The following is an 18,842-nucleotide window of genomic DNA, read 5'->3' as shown; positions in this document are numbered from 1 at the left end:
ATCACAAGGAAAAATCCCGGATGGCAACCAGCCCCCTCCAAGCTTTCAGCATTCCTACCTGCGCTGCTAAATCCCAAAAATCCAGCCTTCCCTGCAGTGTGCCTTTTATCTCAGCAGCACAGCCCTCAAATGCAGATTCCAGAGGAAAGGCAATGCTGGATTTCATGAGAATTAAACCCCAAGCTTTTACCTCAGCAAGGCAAGGGTCGAACAAATTCATCTCATGATCCTCCTTGTCAGATCTGTCTCATTCTCTCTCTTCTTCCCCAACTCTGGGAGTGTCCCAGGCCAGGCTGGACAGGGCTTGGAGCAACCTGGACTAGGGAAAGGTGTCCCTGCCCACCTGAGCTGAGCTGTAAGGTCCCTTCCAACCCAGGCCATTTGGGATTTGATGCACAGAGCTCCCGTTGGCAAAGCAACAAGAGCTCTTCCACCCTCACAACTCTTAGAGAACAAGGTGACCAGCGGAGAGGGGAAAAACGCTCAAAATCAGTGGGGTTTTTTGTGTGTGTGGGGGCAGGGTTTGTGTGTGGTTTTGGTGGGGGTTTTTTTGGGGTGTTTTTTTGGTTTTTTTTTTGGGGGGGGGGTGTTTTTGGTTTTTTTTTTTTTTTTTTTTTTTTTTTTTTTTTTTTTTTTTTTTTTTTTTAATCCTCAAAACGATAGCTTAATCCTGAAAGCGATTAAAACCAGGGAGGGGGGGCTTTAATGGGGAGTTGAAAGCAGCAGTGGGGTGCGTCACTCGGGGTTTGTTCCTACTGTCAAATGGTGAAAGCATCCTGTTATTTAAGATGTCAAAAGCCTGTGAACCGAACGGAACAAAGCCCAAACTTCCCGACATCCGACCACAGCGGCACGTTGATGCACGCCAGAAGAAGGGCTGCGGGAGCAAACTCCCTGGGAAGGGCTCTGCCAGATTTCAGGGGAAAAGAGGTTACGAGACTTTTGTGGGAAATGCCGCCAAGAGAGGAGGATAAGAGACCGAGAACGAAAAATAAAGAGGAGGGAAGAGCAGAGAGAGAAAGGACCGGGAAAGGGCTGTGCCAGTCAGGAGGGATTTGGCCGGATGATGGTTTTACTGCGCTGAAATGTGGAAGACACACTTTGATTAATTCTAGGAGACTACCCCAAAGTCATCTTCGCAACTCCCAGCGCGCTAATTACGGAGGAGAGGCGGGCAGTGACTCATGCTGGAAACTTCCCAAAGTTTCCGAAGGGGGAAAAGGGGAAAAAAAAAAAAAAAAAAAAAAAAAAGAGGAATCTCAGCTCTCAAGCAAACAAAAAGGTCCCTGGCCCCATGCTGGGGGAAAGGTTGGGGACAGCGTGGTGGCAGGGAAGTGGCCTTGGACGGGGTGGTCCCTGGGAGGGCTGGCAGAGGAGCTGTCCCCAAGGAGGATGGGGGTGACAGCTGTGGGTGCTTCTCCGAGGCTGGGCTTGTCCCAGCACCTCTTTGTGCAGGCAGGACAGCTGTTTTCCCGCCCCTGGAGGCAGGCATCTGCCATCCCAGCAGAGACGCCCGTGAGAATGCTCCAAAAAAGCTGCTGCCAGCTGGTGAAACCTTGGGGCAGGACCCGTGGGGATCACTCTGTGTCTCTCCACCACGGCCCGAACCAGCTGGAGTGCGGGCACCGCTGTCTGGCCCTTGGATGGAGCCCCCCAGCTCCAGGGTGCCTCAGACCCGGGTGTGCTGGATCACAGAGGGAGAAACAGGGTCAGGGCCCAGTGGCGAGTCTCAGGTGTCCTGCTCCCTCCCGTCTGCTTGGGGAGTGCTCAGCCAGGAGGAGACACGAGCACAGAGATGTTTGCTCAGCAAGGGTCAGCGCCAGCTCCGAGGGAACCCCTTGGGATGACAGCAGAGAAACTGAGGGGGGTCCTCGCCTGATATTTGTTATCTCAGCTCCGTTCTCATCCTCTCATTTTCACCTCTCCGGGTAGCTGGCAGCACCAGGAGCTGAGGGCAGTGTCAGATTGACAGCATCTTTCTTCTCCAGGCCCTTGGCCACGCGTTGCAGCCGGCTCAGCCCGCAAAGAGAACCAACACCGTGAAATCTCCCAGGCTCGAGACAGGAGGGGCAGATGGGGACAAAGGGATTAATGCCCTGTGGCCACGTTTAGGTTCTGTCTTTATGGAGAGAAGTACTTTAAAGAAAAAAAAATAATAAAATCTATATTTCTTTTTAAAGAAAGGAAGGTGCAGGGTGTGACCCTCAGCTCCAGCACCCTGGCTCAGCTGGGCGCGTCTCAAACAGGCTCACGTCTCTCTGGCCCTAAACAGGAATCCGTCTTTGCCCTTCAGATGGCATCGATGATGAATAAAAAGCCGCTTTCCTGCTCCACCGAGCTCCTCTCTGCCTCCTTGGCTCCACCGCTGGCTCCATAACCACTAGAGGGGAGTGAAAGGTAACGAGTTGAGGAGATGGTTGTGTCCTCCTGGGAAGCGCAGCGCTGGTGGGCTTGGAGGTTCCGGAGCTCCGGGGGTCCACCACACCCAAAATTCACAGCATCTACGTGAGAAGGTTTCCCCCATAACCCCACAGCACCAGCAGGATGCTGGAGCAACCTTCAGCACAGAGGAGCCTCATGGGATGTGAAAATTGTTATCCAGGTCCTTCGGGCAAGAGGAAAGCACCATAGGCCCAGGAGAGGATCGGTCTTTCCCCCAGCAGGGAAAGGAGGCCATCTCCAGCTTTTCCAGTCCCTTAGCTCACTTTTTCCCAGCAATATGCAATGGCACAGGCTCCACAGAGTTCACTGTGGTCAGTCTTGGCTTCTTCAGGGTCCCAGGTCTCCACTGTCCCCCATCAGAGGGGACACAAAGCTACAGGGTCACCCAAAAACTCCTCTGACCGTGGGATTCACCAAACGAGGTTTTGCCCGGTGTACTCCCTCAGGCAGAGCTTGGGCTCCTTGTCCTGTTGGCATCATAGAAATAAATCAGTAAAAGGGTTCAAATGAACCCTAAATAAAGGGCTTGTGCTGATTAGAGCAAATTTCTTCGTGAAGGAAATATGGAGAAAAGGCTGAATGCTTTTTTCCCCCCTTCAGTCTGGAAGCCCTTGAAGTGCTTTTTATTTTTGCTCTCCAAATAATTTAGTGTGCGTCTCAGTGTGTCGGAGCCAGCCTGAGCACAAGTCACCAGGAAATGCTGGGGGTGGTGGAGATGTACATTATGTGCAGGGAACTTAGTGCCAGGCCCGGGACACCAGGAATAGTTCTGGTTTTGCCATTGGGAAAACCTGCATTTTACATTTTACTGCCCTGAGCCCCCGGTCCACAATGAGGCCGTTATTAAAGAACTACAATATTAAGACATAAACCAAATTTAGCAGTTCCCTTTGCGGAAATGTGGTGGGGAGGGAGAGTTATCCCAATCATTCGGTATTTTTGTGGAAATGGGGAACGCGGGGGCTTCTCCCAGGAGCATATTTTTTTGTCCACTAGGCAACAGGCAATATTTTGCTCGCGTCCATCCGTCCGTCCACGCGTCCATTCAAGGCTGGATGGGCCTTGGGGCACCCTGGGCTAGTGGAAGGTGTCCCTGCCCATAGCAGGGGATGGAACTGGATGAGCTTTAAGGCCCCTTCCAACCCGAACCGTGCTGGGGTTCTGTGATGCCCCTTAGGTCACGGCAGCATTTCATTTTTTACCTCCTCCCCGCTCCCAAACGCTCACGGCCGTTTATCTCCCGAGGGCGACGGGCTGGGCTCTGTCCTGAGCAGACAGTTCTCCCTTTTATCTCTCCCCCATCTGTCCGAGCAGCTCTGGAGTCCATCAGCCCCGTGATGTGATGTGATGTGATGTGATATCATCCCTTGGCACAGCCCCTGCCTGCTCGCCTGCTGCCGGGACGGATCCTGTAAACGCTCACAAGGAATGGCGCTGCTCCCGAGGGGAACGCGCTGCTTTCTCCCCTCCTCTCCTCCGGAGAAAACAGCCCATCCTTCACCCTTCGTCGCTGATCCTTCCTCCTTCACGGCGAGGGAGAGGAGGAAATGGAAGCTGAAGGAAAAGCAGGAGGAAGGCTGGGGATGGAGAGCCGCACCATGGTTTTTGCAGGATGACCTCGGTGACTACGGAAAACAAACAGACCCGTGGAGGAAGGAGCCAAGATTGTGTTCTCTGCCAGTCAACTCGATTTTTAGTTGTTTTTTGTTTGTTTTTCTTTTTTTTTTTTTTTTTTTTGGGGGGGGGGGGGTGCGTTGTTTTGTTTTGGGTTTTTTTTCGGGATTTTTTTTTCAGTCTTGTATTTAGCTCTGCTGGTTGAAAAGGCTTTTCCTTGATGTGTCACGAGTTCTGCAGAGCTCAGGGGCAGACAACACCCAGCTGGGGCCGAGCCCAGCCTGGCAGCTTGGGGCTGCTTTACTTAAAGCGAATGCGATTTTGAGGCTTGTATCTGTCTGCTGGTTTCCTTGTCCCTGCCGCCCAGATGACCCCTGAGCCCATTCCCCGTTCGTCCCGCTCAACAAGGGCAGCAAGAGATCGAATTCCTCAACATCTCATCTACCAGCCCAGGGTGCTCCAAGCCCCATCCAGCCTGTCCCCGAACACTTCTCAGCATCCAGGGGCAGCCGCAGCTCCTTGGAGCTCCCATCCCTCCCACCCCTTCCCACGCAACAGGGAAAGGAAACAAAAAAACACCCCAAACCTCGGAGCACCATGAAGATTTTATTACAAGCAAACCTCTGGGATCATTTTGGGAGCCGGGGTGATTAACATTCCTTAACAGGGAAGGTGGGGCTGCTCAGGGGCTGGGGGAGGGCAAGCACAGCACCTTCCCGAGGGTCCCACCTTCCCACCTAATCCCCCCGTTGCCATCTGGCAGATTTACTGGCCCCACTAAGGTGGCTCCCACTGATATAACGAGGAATTGCAGGCTGGGCTGCGTTTCCTCACGGATTTTGCTTCCCTGCCGGAAAAGTTCAGGGCTGGGTCACATTTTATACATATTTATGCATACAAATATATATATATATATAAAAACACATATATATATATATTTCTTCTTTCCAGGTGATTTCCAGCTTTCCCCACCTAAAGACTCATTCACCCTCATCTTCCCTACCCCACCAGATTTTTGTCCTGTTGGCCTGGGTTTCGGTTAAAGAAAATAATGCTCGTGCCAAAGCCCATATCCATCCCCCCCAAGGTGGGGATGCTGCACGGAGCTGCTCTCCACGGCTGCCACAGGAGCACTGAGCCTGCCCTTGCCCCGCTTCCAGCCAGGAAATGCTGATTTAATCAAGCTCAGCCTCCGTTGAAGGGGCTGGAAAGGGAAATGTGGGTGGCTGGGACTTCAAAGAGCCCCGTCCCTCCTCCCACACCTTCACAGGGTCACGATCAGAGAGGGACGTCCCCCAGCATCCCGAATCCCTGCCTGCCGAGCTCCTCCAGCTTTGCTGCACCCACCTCAAATCCTCCCTCCTGAACATGGCCAAGCTGCCCTGCTCCAGCAAGAGGTCACCAAACCCCTTCTTTCAGCGCAGCAAAGCCTCAAATGTGCTCCTAGGTGAATTTTGCAACGAGTAAAATATTTCTAGGCAAATTTTGTAATGGCTAAAAGCTCCTGGCGTGGCTGTTCTTGAAGGGCTCTCTCCTCTAGTTCAGCCGAGCTGTGTCAGGAGTCCGGCGTTGCTGGCAGTGGTCTCTGCTGCCTGAAGGCTTTAGGATGCAAATTCCAGGCACAGATTACTGAGGAGCTTGCCATTCCCACTGATCTGGGGTTTCCTGGATCCTTTCCATGGGTCACCCCCTTTCACAACCGAGAATTCCTGCTCTGCGTGGAATGCCGTCAGGATCTAGGAGGAGGTGAACCCCATGCACACGTGAAGAGGGGTGTCCCAGGGTGGAGGGAGGCCCAGGGGGGTCCCATGTAGCTCCTGGGAACAGGGCTCATGGAAAATTTCAGACATAATCCTCCTGGGTTTCCTCTTCCCTGCTCAGAATTAACCATAGCCCTCTTCACCCAGGTGATTTTCCCATTTCTATCAGAAGAAGGGAAGAATTTGTTGTACACAAGGCACTCCAGCCTCTTCATTAGATAAGTTTTGTTTTAAGATCTTAAAACCCCAGAATGGTTTGGGTTGGAAGGTTTTGGGTTGGAAGGTTTTGTCATCATTGAGATGGCCACAGCACTCAAGAGTGCTTCTGTAAAAACTTCAGGGGACTCTGAGCATCAGTACCTTGTTATCTAAAATGTTTCTATGTTGCAGTCCCATGAGTAGCTCCACACAGCTCTGGCTCTCTCCTTCTTCTACCTTCCTTCTGCATTTCCAGCTCACAGCTTCCTGTCCCTAGCACAGCCGCCTAACCCTGCCTGTTCCTTATACAAAGTCTTACCCTTTCTGTCCCTTGCACAACCTCCTGTGCCTTCCTCCTCAGAGCACAGACAGCAGACTCCCACTGACTCTTCTCCCAGCTAATTCACTCTTTTATCACACCCATGGCTGTGAGGGCAAGGCTGCTCCCACCCTTTGATAATTAACACAGCTGCAATGTATGGGGGGCAAGATTGCCCTTGGCACTATCTCTGTCTGTCTTCCCACAAGTTTTAAGCCTGGAACCTTAAAACTCATCTCCTTCTACCCCCTGATGTGGGCAGGGACACTTTCCACTATCAAAGGTTGCTTCAAGCCCCATCCAACCTGGCCTGGGGTACTTCCAGGGATGGGGAAAATAATCCTGCCGGAGCCTTTGCTTTCCCAAACCCCATCCCTGAAAGAGCCGCTCACCTTCTCATCAGAGGCTGCCTCTCTAAGCTGCCTTTTTCCCACAATTTCAGAGTTTTATGGCCAGCATTCCTCATTTTCCATGTCTCCAAGCAGCCAGGAAGCCAAACGCTGCCAGACAGGTTCCAAGTGAAACCCAAGTTGTCTGGAAAAGGAGAAAATCCAGCTAAAAGTTGGGAAAGCACTTGAGCCTCAGATTGGCTCTCCCCAGCCACCCAGCGGGACAAGTGTGATGCTGCTCAGCTAACAGATGGATTTGGTGGCACCCAAGGTGTCTTTTCCCATTCCACTTGACTTTTCCAGCAACTAGCCAAAATACAATGTGTTCCTTTAAGCTCACACGTTTAACTGTGCCCAAGGGGGGCGGGGAGGGGGAATCTACCCAACCCAAAGCAAAACTGGGAGATTATTTTTAAGTTTCTTTCGAAAGATACTGCTTTTGAGACCTGCTCCTGAGCACTGTCAGCCAATGCATTTTTCAGGACGTTTTTGCTGTGAGTTCCTCACTTCCTCATTTTGGAAGGTGCTCTGCTGTGAATCTTCAACTCCCCAAAGTCCTAAAGCTGAGGATGACACAGACAAAACCTCCTTCACACAGGACAAGCGAGGAGAAGAAACCTGTCCTACAGCAGGACACAAGGGGGAAGAGCAAAAACTCACCTGGAAGTCTCCAGAAATACCTTTAATCCTTCTGCAGGCTGTACACCTGGTTCAGCTCTGCTCAGGAGGACCAGAGAATCCCAGAATGGGATTCCCTTCAGTCCCTCAGGAAAGGCTTAGGTTGGATATTAGGGAAAATTTCTTCCCCGAAAGGGAAGTCAGGCACTGGCACAGCTGCCCAGGGAAACAGCGGTGGGGTCCCCATCCCAGGAGGAGTTTAAAAGCCGTGTGGATGTGGCACTTGGGGACCTGGGTCAGCAGTGGCATTGACAGTGCTGGGGGAATGGTTGGACTCCTGTGTCGGGGAGGGCTTTTCCAAGCAAAGCGATTCCATGATAAATCCAAGGCACTGCGTTTTCTGACTGAGGGGAAGTTGGGAGCTGCCAAGTTCTGTGTTTTTGTGTTGCTTCCCTGCCTCCAGACAAAATTCCAGCGTGGCTCTGCACCAGGAAGGATTGGCTGAGCAGCCCAGCAGCACGGGCACGGTGAGACAGAATCCTTGGGACTGAGGGCATGATCCAGCTGCGTCCCAGAGCGGACCCTGATGGATTCTGCAGATATTTTCCTGCCCTGCTTGGATTCCTCTTCTCTCCATCCCCCTCCAAGCCTATCCCCAGCAGAGCTGGGAAGCAGCCCTGGATACTCAAGCCCTCAGTCCTGCCTTTCTTGCCTCACAAAGGGAACCAAGAGGAATTGTTTTGGAATAACAGTGCAAATCGAATTTCCCGTTGAATATAAAGGGGAGAGAGGTCAAGTATGAGAAGGCTTTAGATGAAAGAGGAATTAGCCTGCAGCCCGCTCGGAACAACTCAATTCCAGTCTTATTTTCAGCATTCCCAGGATCTGGCACAGCACAGGGGCCTGCTAAAGCCCAACAGATAAACCTGGCCAAGGCAATTTGTTATCCCCAAGGTGGAGCCGCTTCATCAACCACAGGCGAAGCACCCCAACGAGTCAGGGGCCACCATCCATCAGCCCAGGGGGAGCCAGGCAGCCCTGAGCAGCTTCCAGCCGGAGCTGCGGGAATCCGCTCTGTGCTTTGGGTGCGCAGACAGCCCTCCTCCTCCTCCTCCTCCTCCTCCTCTTCCTCCCCGCAGGCTGCATCCCGCGGAGGTGCGGTTGGACACCCGCCTGCCCCAGCCCGCTGACATTTCCTAAAGAGAGCCGGGGGAGCGCAGCCCCTCTCCCCTTGGCTGCCCCGGCGCTCCGCAGCCTTGGCAGGGTCCGGAACGGGCTCGGGATGCTCCCAGCGAGGTCTTCCCCGTCTCCGCTTCAATTTCCCTATTTTCCAGAGCCAGAGGTCTCTCCACCTTTCGCAAAGCCGGATTTCATCCCTTTGGGTCCCGGTTTTCCTCCTGCCGGAGTGCAGCACGGAAGGATTTGGGGGCAGCGCTGCCAGGGCTGGGCTGGGCTGGGCTCAGGGACCCTCAGCAGCGCCGGGACCTCCTCCTGGATAAATCGGCTCCAGAAATTCCTGTCGCTCACCACCGGCTGAACCCAGCCGCCTCCAAGGGGAAAGGCGGCTGCTAAAGCCGCGCTGGCTGCATTATCCACGGGGATTGCGCGGGGGATTGCAGGAATTGTTCTCTGCTAATGGGGAAGGAGGGGGAGTTTATTTTTATTTTTTTTTTCCCCTTTCAAACTCAAACATGTAATGAAGAGTGAAATTCTGAAAGCTTGCTCAACGACTCTGGGTATTTAATCGCCTTTAAAGCCCAGGAATTGCTCCCCATTCCCTTCCTGATTTAATGGGAAACGGGTTTCTTGTTCCGGCAGGCACGCTGAAGCTGTTGACCATTGGCTAATTGTGCCTTCATATAGCACAAATGCACAATTCTGGCTGCACCCTCATCCTTCTAAATACAGTAAACCTTCCCCCCCCCCCCCCCCCCCCCCCCCCCCTTTTTTTTTTTTTTTTTGGCTTTAATTCCACTGAAATTGAAGTCGTCCCCAGCCATGGCAAGGGTCAGGAATAAGATGATTTTTAAAGTTCCTTTCTGTGACTCTATGATTCCAAACCTCCCCCTTGGGGCAGGGGAATGAATTAATAAAAAAAAATAGATGAAAAAAGACTCAAGAGGGTCTGCAGTAAATCAGATAAAGGGCACCTCTCTGTGGCTAGCGCACACTGACGCTCCGGCTGCGCGATCCAATCTACACAGGAAAGGTTTTCCATTTCTGCTGTGCAGCAGTGAGATTTTGGGGCCGTTTTGTGCCAACCCCAAACATTTCCTTCTGCTAGTGAATCATTTAATTTGCTGTAAACGTGGGCAGAGGTCTGCTTTTCCCTCATGGGCATCCAGAAGACACCTGGCCCCTCTCTGTGTCCCCCAGCCAGGAGTCCTTTCCCTCAGAGCCTGTAATGGGTTGGGATTTGCTCTGTTCCTGCTGAAGCCTTCCAGCCATGGAATGGGAACATATTCCCCATCCTCAGCAGGAACTGGCTTTGCCAGCTTGTGCTGCCGGAAAAAAAAAAGGCGGACTGTGCCTTCCCCACACCCCGGGGAGCTGGGGTTTTTTTTGCCACAATTCTTAAAATATATTCTCTGCTGCTCTGTGAACAGCCCTGGTTTTCCAGGCAGGTCCAGCCCCTCCATGTCCCTCTCACCATGAACTTTCTCCTGACTTGGCCCAGCTTCAGCTCTTTCTCCCGTACCCAGACAGAAAGGTCCTGAATTCCTGCATGTGACCCTGTTATTGCACCTTTCCATCAACGGTGTCAGTATTTTCCTCCAGGGAAACAGTGCAGAACACCTCCCAGCCTCTCCCTGCCAGGAACTCCCAGTCCCTTTGACACCCCCTGGAATTTCACCCCACCCGCTATTTTTCCCAGCATTTTCTCTATCCCAGGGCAACTTTGCAGGTCACATCAACACATCACATCTAGGCAGGGACAACGAATGAGTTTCCAGGTCCCTGAGTGAGCTTCAGAGAACTCCCTAAAAGATCAGCCCAGCCCTAGGTGAAAGCTTCTACTGCACTCAGATCCAAATCCCATCATAAACCCAGAACGTTTTGCTGGCACAGACTGAACTCCTGCCCCCCGTGTGCTCAGGTTGTACATTTAGTACTGGACCCTTTTCTTTCCCCTGCAGCGCTCCCACTGCCACAGGCGTTCATCTAAAGCACAAAGCCTTGACTTGCTGCCCGCAGGGAGAAACTGCCTCTTCCTCCTGCAAAAATACAAGGAAAACAAGTGAAATTAAGAAAATTAAACCTGGTAAGAGCCCTGGGAAGGGTGTGCCAGCACCAGGCCAGGCATCCATCCCTCACACCTCACAATGGGCACGCACTGGAGGGAACCACCTCAAAATCCTGTTGGATCAAATTCATTGCAGCACATAATTTTCTCGGGGATTAATGGATTTCTGGCTGTGGAAGTTCCCACGGCCAAAGCAGCGGGTGCCACAGCACTGAGCTCAGCCCTCCCCTTCGGTTTATGTCCCTGTGCCCACGGTGAGCTCGGAGCATTCCAGGTGAGGTGACGCCTGGCACGGGGACTGGGATGATGTCTGAAGCAGCCCCCACCTCTCAAAACGAGGCCTCAGCTGGATCACCCAGCAATGGGATTTCACTCCCAGAAATTAGCTCCCCCAGCTCCTGGGAGCTGCAGGTGCCGTCCCAGCCAGGCAGGAATCCCCAGATCTTGGTCCTAAAACAACCACCAGACCCACAACCTGCACACAAATACAGGCTCCAGGGAGACCTTAGGACTCCTTCTGGGCCTGAAGGGGCTCCAGGAGAGCTGGAGAGGGACTGGGGACAAGGGATGGAGGGACAGGACACGGGGAATGACTTCCACTGCCAGAGGGCAGGGATGGATGGGAGATTGGGAGGGAATTGTTCCCTGGCAGGGTGCTGAGGCCCTGGCACAGGGTGCCCAGAGCAGCTGTGGCTGCCCCTGGATCCCTGGCAGTGCCCAAGAGCAGACTGGACAGGGCTTGGAGCAGCCTGGGACAGTGGAAGGCGTCCCTGCCCATGGCAGGGAGTTAGAATCAGAGGCGACCTCCTGAATCCTTCCAACCCAAACCATTCCATGATTCCCACGAATCATGCTGAAGCAGCAGGGGACACTTCACTGTTGAGGGAATCGTGAAGATCCCAGACTTTCCCTGAGAGCTCTCCCCTGCCCCTCCCACGAGGAGCCCTTGGTGAACGCCAACGCTGCTGCTGCCGGGGAGTCACCGGAAGGAGCCCGGAACTGAAGCACGGCCTCCTGCCCTGTGACCACAGGACAATTCCAGGTGACACTCATGAAGAAGATGGATTTTGGATCGTTCAGGGGGCTCCGGAGACAAGCAGGAAGCCAACTGGAGGGAAAACACATATGAAAAAGGCTGTGAAAGGTAAAAAGGTGGAGCTGCTTCAGCTGGAAACTCAACTGGTTTTTTGCAGGCACTTGTCAACACGTGCCCAGGAGCCACAAGGAAGCTGGGAAACTTCCAGAACTTTCCCATGAACACCCCAACATAGACATGGGTATATTTTTCCCAAAAAACCCCCACTCGGGCACCAAGACCCCCTTCCATGACACACCAAGAGCCCAGTAGATGAAACATCCCATCCCAGCAAAGGAAGGAAAGATCAGCAGCAGAAACCCAGGTGGTACTATAATTAACTTTTTTCTTTTATTTACACCACAAGAATAACAAGTTGTCATAATGTGGTACAAAATACTGGACTCCTAATAAAGTTGAAATTGAAGTCGGTACTGTCAGAGAAAGACACCATTGGCCAGTTTAAAAAAAAAAAAAATAATAAAAAGAGAGAGAAAAGAAAAAAATAAAATAAAAACAAAGAGAAAAAAAACAAGAATGAGAAAAAAATATTCCAACTCCACCAATTTAAAAGAAAGGACCATCGGAAAACTGAGCACAAAGAATGCTACCATCACTGAAAGTAGGGTCCATACAAGAAATTGTGTCTAAATTACAGCGTAAACCGGTAGCTGCTACCAATGGTGACATCATACTGAGCATGTATAAGTATAAAGTAGAATATAATATAGTTACAACTTTCTGATACTACATATCTGTAATAAGCTCTCGGGTGAATAATGTTTCAACCCCTTCCCCCCCCGCCCCGCCCCCACCCCCACTTTTATATATATATTATATATATAAGTTTGTCATCCTCATAAATTGGAAAATAGCGCCTCCACTATGGAGCACAGAAAAAGTGTTAATTTATTTTCTTTCAATAGGATACTTTTTTTTTTTTTCTTTTTCATCATCAATATCAAAGACAAAGTGAAGATGAGCTGAGAACGAGCCCAACTTCATGACAATGAAGAAACACGTTTTGCCTTTCGCTGTAAAGTCTCATTTTTAAACCACAGTGTTGCACAGTACACGACTGCTTAAAGTGAAACCGAGCAATAATACATCATGTAAAAGTAATTTCTTAAAAAAGTTAACACAGCTGTGCTGAAGAGTTAACTCTTTAAAGTCCTCCTCATCCATCCATCCGTCCGTCCGGCTCCTCGGAATGAGAGACTCCGTGTGTTGACACAAGGGTTGCATCCAACCTCCCCACCCAGCTTTTGAGAAATCAAAGCAAAAACACCAACCCAAGGGAAAATAATAATAATAATAACAATAATAATAATAATGACACAGGCAGTTTACTTGGTGTGTTTGGTGTAGTTTCCCTAAAAACACTGTTTCCACATAAATACAATAAACTCTATTATTGGTTAAGTCACAAGTGCTAGATAAACGTCTTAGTTTTTTTTCTTTTCTTCTTAAAATGAGAAATGTTTAAGTAGTCCTTTTTGTTTTTTATTTACTTACTCTTTTTAACAATAAAAAGCACAATTTTTTCTTCTTAAGTTCAGTAAGACTACCAAAAAAAAAAAAAAAAAAACCCAAACCAAACCAAAAAAACCCCCCAAAAACAATAAAAAGAAATCCCACTCTCCTTCCTTGGTGTGTAGCTGTGTGGGTGAGTGTGTGTGACAACAACATCCCAACCTTTAGTCTCCACAAATGCCACGAGAGGAAAAAAAAAAAACCTCAATATAAAAACAAAACAATACCCAACCCAAAGAAACCCCAAACCACCTCTTTTTTTTGTTTGTTTTTGTTTTTTTTTCCATTATCGTTTTCAAAGCTGCCAAGTTTGGCGTGCAAAATCTGTATACAATATAAAGACATGCCAACCTTACAGACCATGCAACCTCAAGGTGTAGGAAACTTAAAAAAATATATTCATATATATTTATATATATATTTATATATATCAATGCCCGTAAAAGAACGTGGGCCCAAAAAAGTTTACAAAAGGAAGAATGGAATGAATACATGACCGTGACTAATAAAAAAAGGAATGTTTTGTATTGAAAGTTTAAAAAAAAAAAATAAAATCAAAACCCCAAAAACAACAACCAAAAAAACCCCCAATGGTTACTTGTGTACTGCAAACTGGGCCTCACTTCACTGTAAAGAGGATTGAAAGATGTTTCTTTTCTTCCCAAGCAGGTACAAAGGACGCCCTGGGCAGCAGGCGCTGGGACGTGGGAGCATCCCAGGCTCCCACCCCGCTGGCATGGCTGCCCCATGGCAAAGCCATCTGAAATGAAGAAGCTTAATGGCTCAAAAAGGTGAAAAATCCCCCTGGAGAGCCTCAAAACAAGGGCTCCCTCCCCTCTCTCTGTGCCTGCACTGGCCCCAGAAAGCACCTCTGGGGAAGAGCATCCCCAGGCAAGGTCACAGCCCAGGGAAGAGCATTCCCAGGGAAAAGGGGGAGGGGGATGCTTTGAAACAAACCCACGTTGTGCCGGGAGTTTGGAGGAGACAAGCTCTGTCGTCCCGGGAAAAATCTTCCTGTCCTGGCAAAAAGCTGAGGGCAAGGAAGGAAGGAAGGAAGGAAGGAAGGTGGCATCCCAACAAGCTCCTCCGAATTCTCCAAAGGAACCGGCTCAGCACGGTCGGCCAGCGGCTCCCGGGAACGCAAAAAAGGAAGGAAAAAGCTTTACCACAACTGGGAAGAGAAATGTCAAAAAACCTTCTGGGGAAGAGCTGACAACACAAAAGTGTAAACATGAGCACTGCCCACGGCACAGGGAGCAAAACCCCACGTCAGTCACCAAATTCGGCAGCCCGATGGATTTCAGATCACAGCAGCAGCGTGGCTGGATGGAAGAAAACCCCAAACCACAACATCCCCAGGTACGGGGTGCTCTCACACGGCGGGATTTTTAGGATATGCCAAGGATGGGCCCTGCCAACGGGGCGTTTTGGGGTTTTAGGACTTACTTGGGTTTGCACAACTCAAATACTGTAGTGTCTGGTTTTGAAACTGTGCTAGAAATTGAGGAAGGAAACAAAAGCATCCAGCATGGGGTCACGCTCCCGATTCCTCCCACAAGCCTGAACGGAATGAAAGCGGCTGCTTCGAGAACTGGAAAGAAGAGAAGTTACTAGAAGCAACCCCACCAGTCACCATGGGAACAGGATAAAAGAAGGAAGGGTGGTTAAGAAGAAGCTGTGCTGGAATGATGGATGTGCTGTCCTACACTGCTGGAGGAAGGCACGCAGGGAGCGCTGTCTCCACGAAGACGTTCTGCTCTCCGCAGCAGGGCTCGAGGCCTCTCCCACCCGGCATTCCCGGGAGGCAATGACCTCCTCGGGGTGGGGGGCGAAAAAAAATACCTCCAAAAACCCCTCCCACAGCGCTGGGAAGAAGAAGAGGAGAGAAAAAGCAGGAGAGAAGAGGTGGGGAGTTTGCGGGCGTGACCGGTGGAGAGAAAAACGCCAGCGGTCCCGGAGTGTCCAAGGAGCCTTCCCAAGGGCACGCAGCGCCAGAAACCACAGGCCAGACAAAGGCATCGCCCACTGAATGCTACCAGGTAAGAAAATTCCTTATTTTCTTTACATAGCTACTACAAGAGAGCTGAGGAAATATACAGTCGGCGGAATCGGTACAACAAAAGAGCCCGTAACGGTCCCTCCTCCTCCTCCTCGGTAAAACGCACCCTTTCCCAGAAAAAACAAACTCTGTCGATCTGCCCACAGTTCCTTACACCTGCAGAAAGCTGCTCACTGTACAAAAAGAGTTAAGGAAAAGGAGAGAAAACAATAGAGAAAATAATTTAAAAAAGAAAAAAAAGAAAGGAAAAAAAAAAAAAAGAAAAAAGGAAAATCCATGTATTTTAAGCAAAAAAAGAGGGAGGAAAAAAGGTTTAGATGCTATTGCCGTTCGGAAAGGAAACCTGCCAAATGGAAAAGAAATGTCAGAGTCACACAAACAAGGCTTCCCGGAGGGTTTTGGGAAATATCCATATAAAAATTAACAGCAAATTCAGTGTCTTTGCAATAAAAAACTCTTTTTTTCTTGTTTTTGTTAGAAAAGGATCACAACTAAAAACCTTAAATTAAAATACAAATGTTTAGGGTAGTTGCCCAGTGGCTAAAGTGTTGGCTTTCTGAAAAACTTCCCAACCTGTCACCTGAGAAGTCCTCAAGCTTCAACCTGGATCCTTTTCCAAAAGCACCTTTAACGTTCCAATTCCCAAATCTGTCCCTAGGGAGCTTCCAATGGCTACTGTTAGAGTATGCATTTATTACATATATTTTTTTTTCTTTTTTCTATAAATGCATCATAAATATTTTTCTCAATAATTCATAGGAATCCGGTTTCTAAGCTTGGAATACATTTGGAATATACATTATACACATATATATATTTATACCTAACAATTTAAGCAATATTCTCATGCTAGTTGCTTTTAATAAAAAGCATTCCAGTCTTAAAACCTGCATTTGTGTCTAATACATGCTTCGACAACCAAATTGATAAGTTCAATTACTAGATAATGTAGAAGAGAGAGAAAACATTTGAAAATTTGTTGTTAAAAATGGCTGAATTTCAAAGACCCAACAGTATTTGCCACTTTTTTGGCAACTACCTTAATTTTTTTTCCTTTTTTTTTTTTTTTTTTTTTTCCTTTTTTCCTTTTTTTTTTTTTTTTCCTCTGAAACAGCAATGAAAGAAAACAAAACAAATCCAAACTTGTCGACAGTTTTTGGAGACACTCTGTTTTAGCTGATGCCTGCTTCCCACCATCATGCCAGCACAAGCCAAAAAAGTCTTCCTTCCTGATGGCAGTCCTTGGCTTTCCCAACCAGAGGAAAAATATTCAGGAACTGCTGTGTTCTTTGTGATTTTTTTTTTTTTTTTTTTTGTGTGTGTATGTGAGTGTGTTTTGTTTTTTAATTAATTTTTACTTAAGGCATTGTTCCTCAAACTTCAGAAAATCCAGCTGCACCAAATCCATCAATTAAAAAAAAAGGCACAAACTCATCTTCAGATGGCTTTGGAGACAATAAAGCCGACTCCATCTGGGCTACCGTTCCCCCCACTTCTGCTTCCCTTTCCTTTAGGTGTCCCTGTCCCTCCCCGTTAAAAATTCAGCATCATCTCCCAACGTTCCCGTTCCGACAAGAGCTGTCGTTGACTCACAGGCAGGCAAGAGCTATTTTCAAATATCCAAGAAATGAAAGTACACGATGGGTTGAGTGGTTCAAGCGGAGATTGCTCAGTTGTTGGTAATCAACTTTGTAAGCACCAGTTTTATGTTAAGGTTTGTTTGATTCGTGTTGTTGAATCTTTGATTTCTTTATTATTCTTGCGTTTTGTTTTTGTTCGTTTGGCGACTCTGCCAAAGACTTCCCGGGCGTTGTTCCCCTTTCCGCTCCTGGTGAGCACCAGAGGAAGAGTGCCCAACGTGTCAGTCCTTTGCTGCTCTTCACCAGCGGTTTTTTTTCGTCAAAAAGAGATTCAAAGATGCGGAGATTTGGTGTTTTTTGTGTTGCTTGCTTTGCTTTACACCTGGCTGTCCTTCCGTGTTCAGGAAATAACCGTGACAGGACGCAGGAGTAACAAGAGAAAGCTTCTTGGCAGAGCTTTGAGACGAAGACAAACAGACAGGAGAACTCCAGCTCGAAGATGGGTGCTACAGGGGAGGCTCCTCTTCCATGGGTTCGTCCTCAGGTCTGAGGGATTGCGCAGCCAGGCAGGGTGGGAGAGGGAGGGGAGAGGGAAAACAGGGTTGGAGATGACATAGCTGGACAATTCCTGGTGCCAGGTCTCCCTCCTTATGTTCCCCTCAACTTCCCACCCAGCCAGCTGGGATTACTTGGAATTAAACTTGCTGCCAAGAAGGGCTTTTGGACAATCTCACTTGGGCAACAACAAAATAAATTCCTTTTTGCGGCACAAAACCATGCTCAGAGGTGAAGGCTGAGGCACAGGGTGCATGCACAGAGCTCATGGCTCTGCTGCTCTCTTGCAGCCTAGGAGGTCTTTTGGGAACCCACAGAGGACAGGGGATGTAGGGAGTGCAGCAGCCGTGGCTGAAAGGAGAGGAGCAACCTGGAAGGCTGCTCCTCCTGCCTGGGCAGACCTGGAAATATGAAGGGAAACCACTGACCTCTTCTCCGCCGGCTTCACACCCACTGACAGCGATGCCATGGCTGTCACCGTCTCCGCCTCCTCGTTCTCACACTTCTGGGCCTCCACCAGGGAATATCCCACTGTGGAGGCGAAACGCTGGAGGGAATGCCAGTACTTGCCTGGGGGAGAGGTGACAACAGGGCCATCAGGGCACCATTCCAGCTTCTGCTTTCCCAAACTCGGCCGCCGGCTTGGAACTGCCCAGGGAACACTCAGCTGATCCATACTCTCACTTTAAGGGCCTTAAGTGCTCAAAAAATAGTTCTTTTCCCACTTCAAATCCCTCAGAAACTTCTAGACCTAAGGACAAATGAACCTGGAAATATCTCTCTACCAAAAAATGCAGGAGAGGGAAGGATGTAGTCCAGGTCCGGATCCAGCTGCTGACTGCCACGTGCTTTCAGTGGGCAAATCCCTGAAGACTAAAGAAGTCCACGGTCTATTTGGAGCCATTAAAGTTGGAAAAGACCTTCAAGATCACCAAGTCCAAGCTTCAACCTCCAATGTATTTTTTATGTTGGCAGTTGGACACCCTTTTGCATTGGGAAGAGCACAGTGAAGGCTCTAGAGGAAAGGATTTCCAAGAATTTCTCCAGGCAAGGTTCGACACAATGATTTTAAACTTCTCAGCTAAATAAACCTAAAATACCAACAACAATACCAGAAACTGCCATTTCATGGAATATCCTTCGAAGGGAGGCAGAGGGATCATCGAGTCCAGCTCCTGGCCCTGCACAGGACATCCCAAGAATTCCACCCTGTGCCTGAGAGCCTGCTTCACTTCCATGCCTATCAGCTCCTAATTAATAGGTGCCACAACACCCAACAAGGCTTGTGTTATTCAGAGAGACCTAATTGCTTTTGAAGAAGTAAGAGCCCCCTCTAATGGCAGGATAGTCTGTCCTTTACGGAGATTTTAGGGCTCTTAATTATTGTTGGGTTAACAGCTCGACTTGATCATCCTGAAGGTCTTTTCCAACCTAACCCATAGTCTGATTCTGCAAT

General features: G+C 49.3%; 1 protein-coding gene and 1 pseudogene across 7 annotated transcripts in view; both read right to left on the bottom strand.

Annotated features, from left to right (window-relative positions):
* Positions 1 to 2,289: 2,289 nt before the first annotated feature.
* Positions 2,290 to 14,987, bottom strand: LOC120755465 (uncharacterized; annotated as a pseudogene).
* Positions 14,988 to 16,597: 1,610 nt separating this feature from the next.
* Positions 16,598 to 18,842, bottom strand: part of HDAC4 (histone deacetylase 4) — a 171,378-nt gene continuing 169,133 nt past the window's right edge. For all 7 annotated transcript variants that reach the window (XM_040068889.1, XM_040068884.1, XM_040068886.1 and 4 more), the window contains 2 exons: positions 17,815 to 17,956; positions 16,598 to 17,377 (listed from right to left, as the gene is read on the bottom strand). In XM_040068889.1, coding sequence (XP_039924823.1) covers positions 17,338 to 17,377; positions 17,815 to 17,956 — 182 coding nt within the window. In that variant the 3' untranslated portion in view covers positions 16,598 to 17,337. The remainder of the gene's footprint in view (positions 17,378 to 17,814; positions 17,957 to 18,842) is intronic.

This window comes from Hirundo rustica, chromosome 7 (genome assembly GCF_015227805.2).
Source record: "Hirundo rustica isolate bHirRus1 chromosome 7, bHirRus1.pri.v3, whole genome shotgun sequence".
NCBI lineage: Eukaryota > Metazoa > Chordata > Aves > Passeriformes > Hirundinidae > Hirundo > Hirundo rustica.
This window is presented reverse-complemented; position numbering and strand designations above follow the sequence as displayed.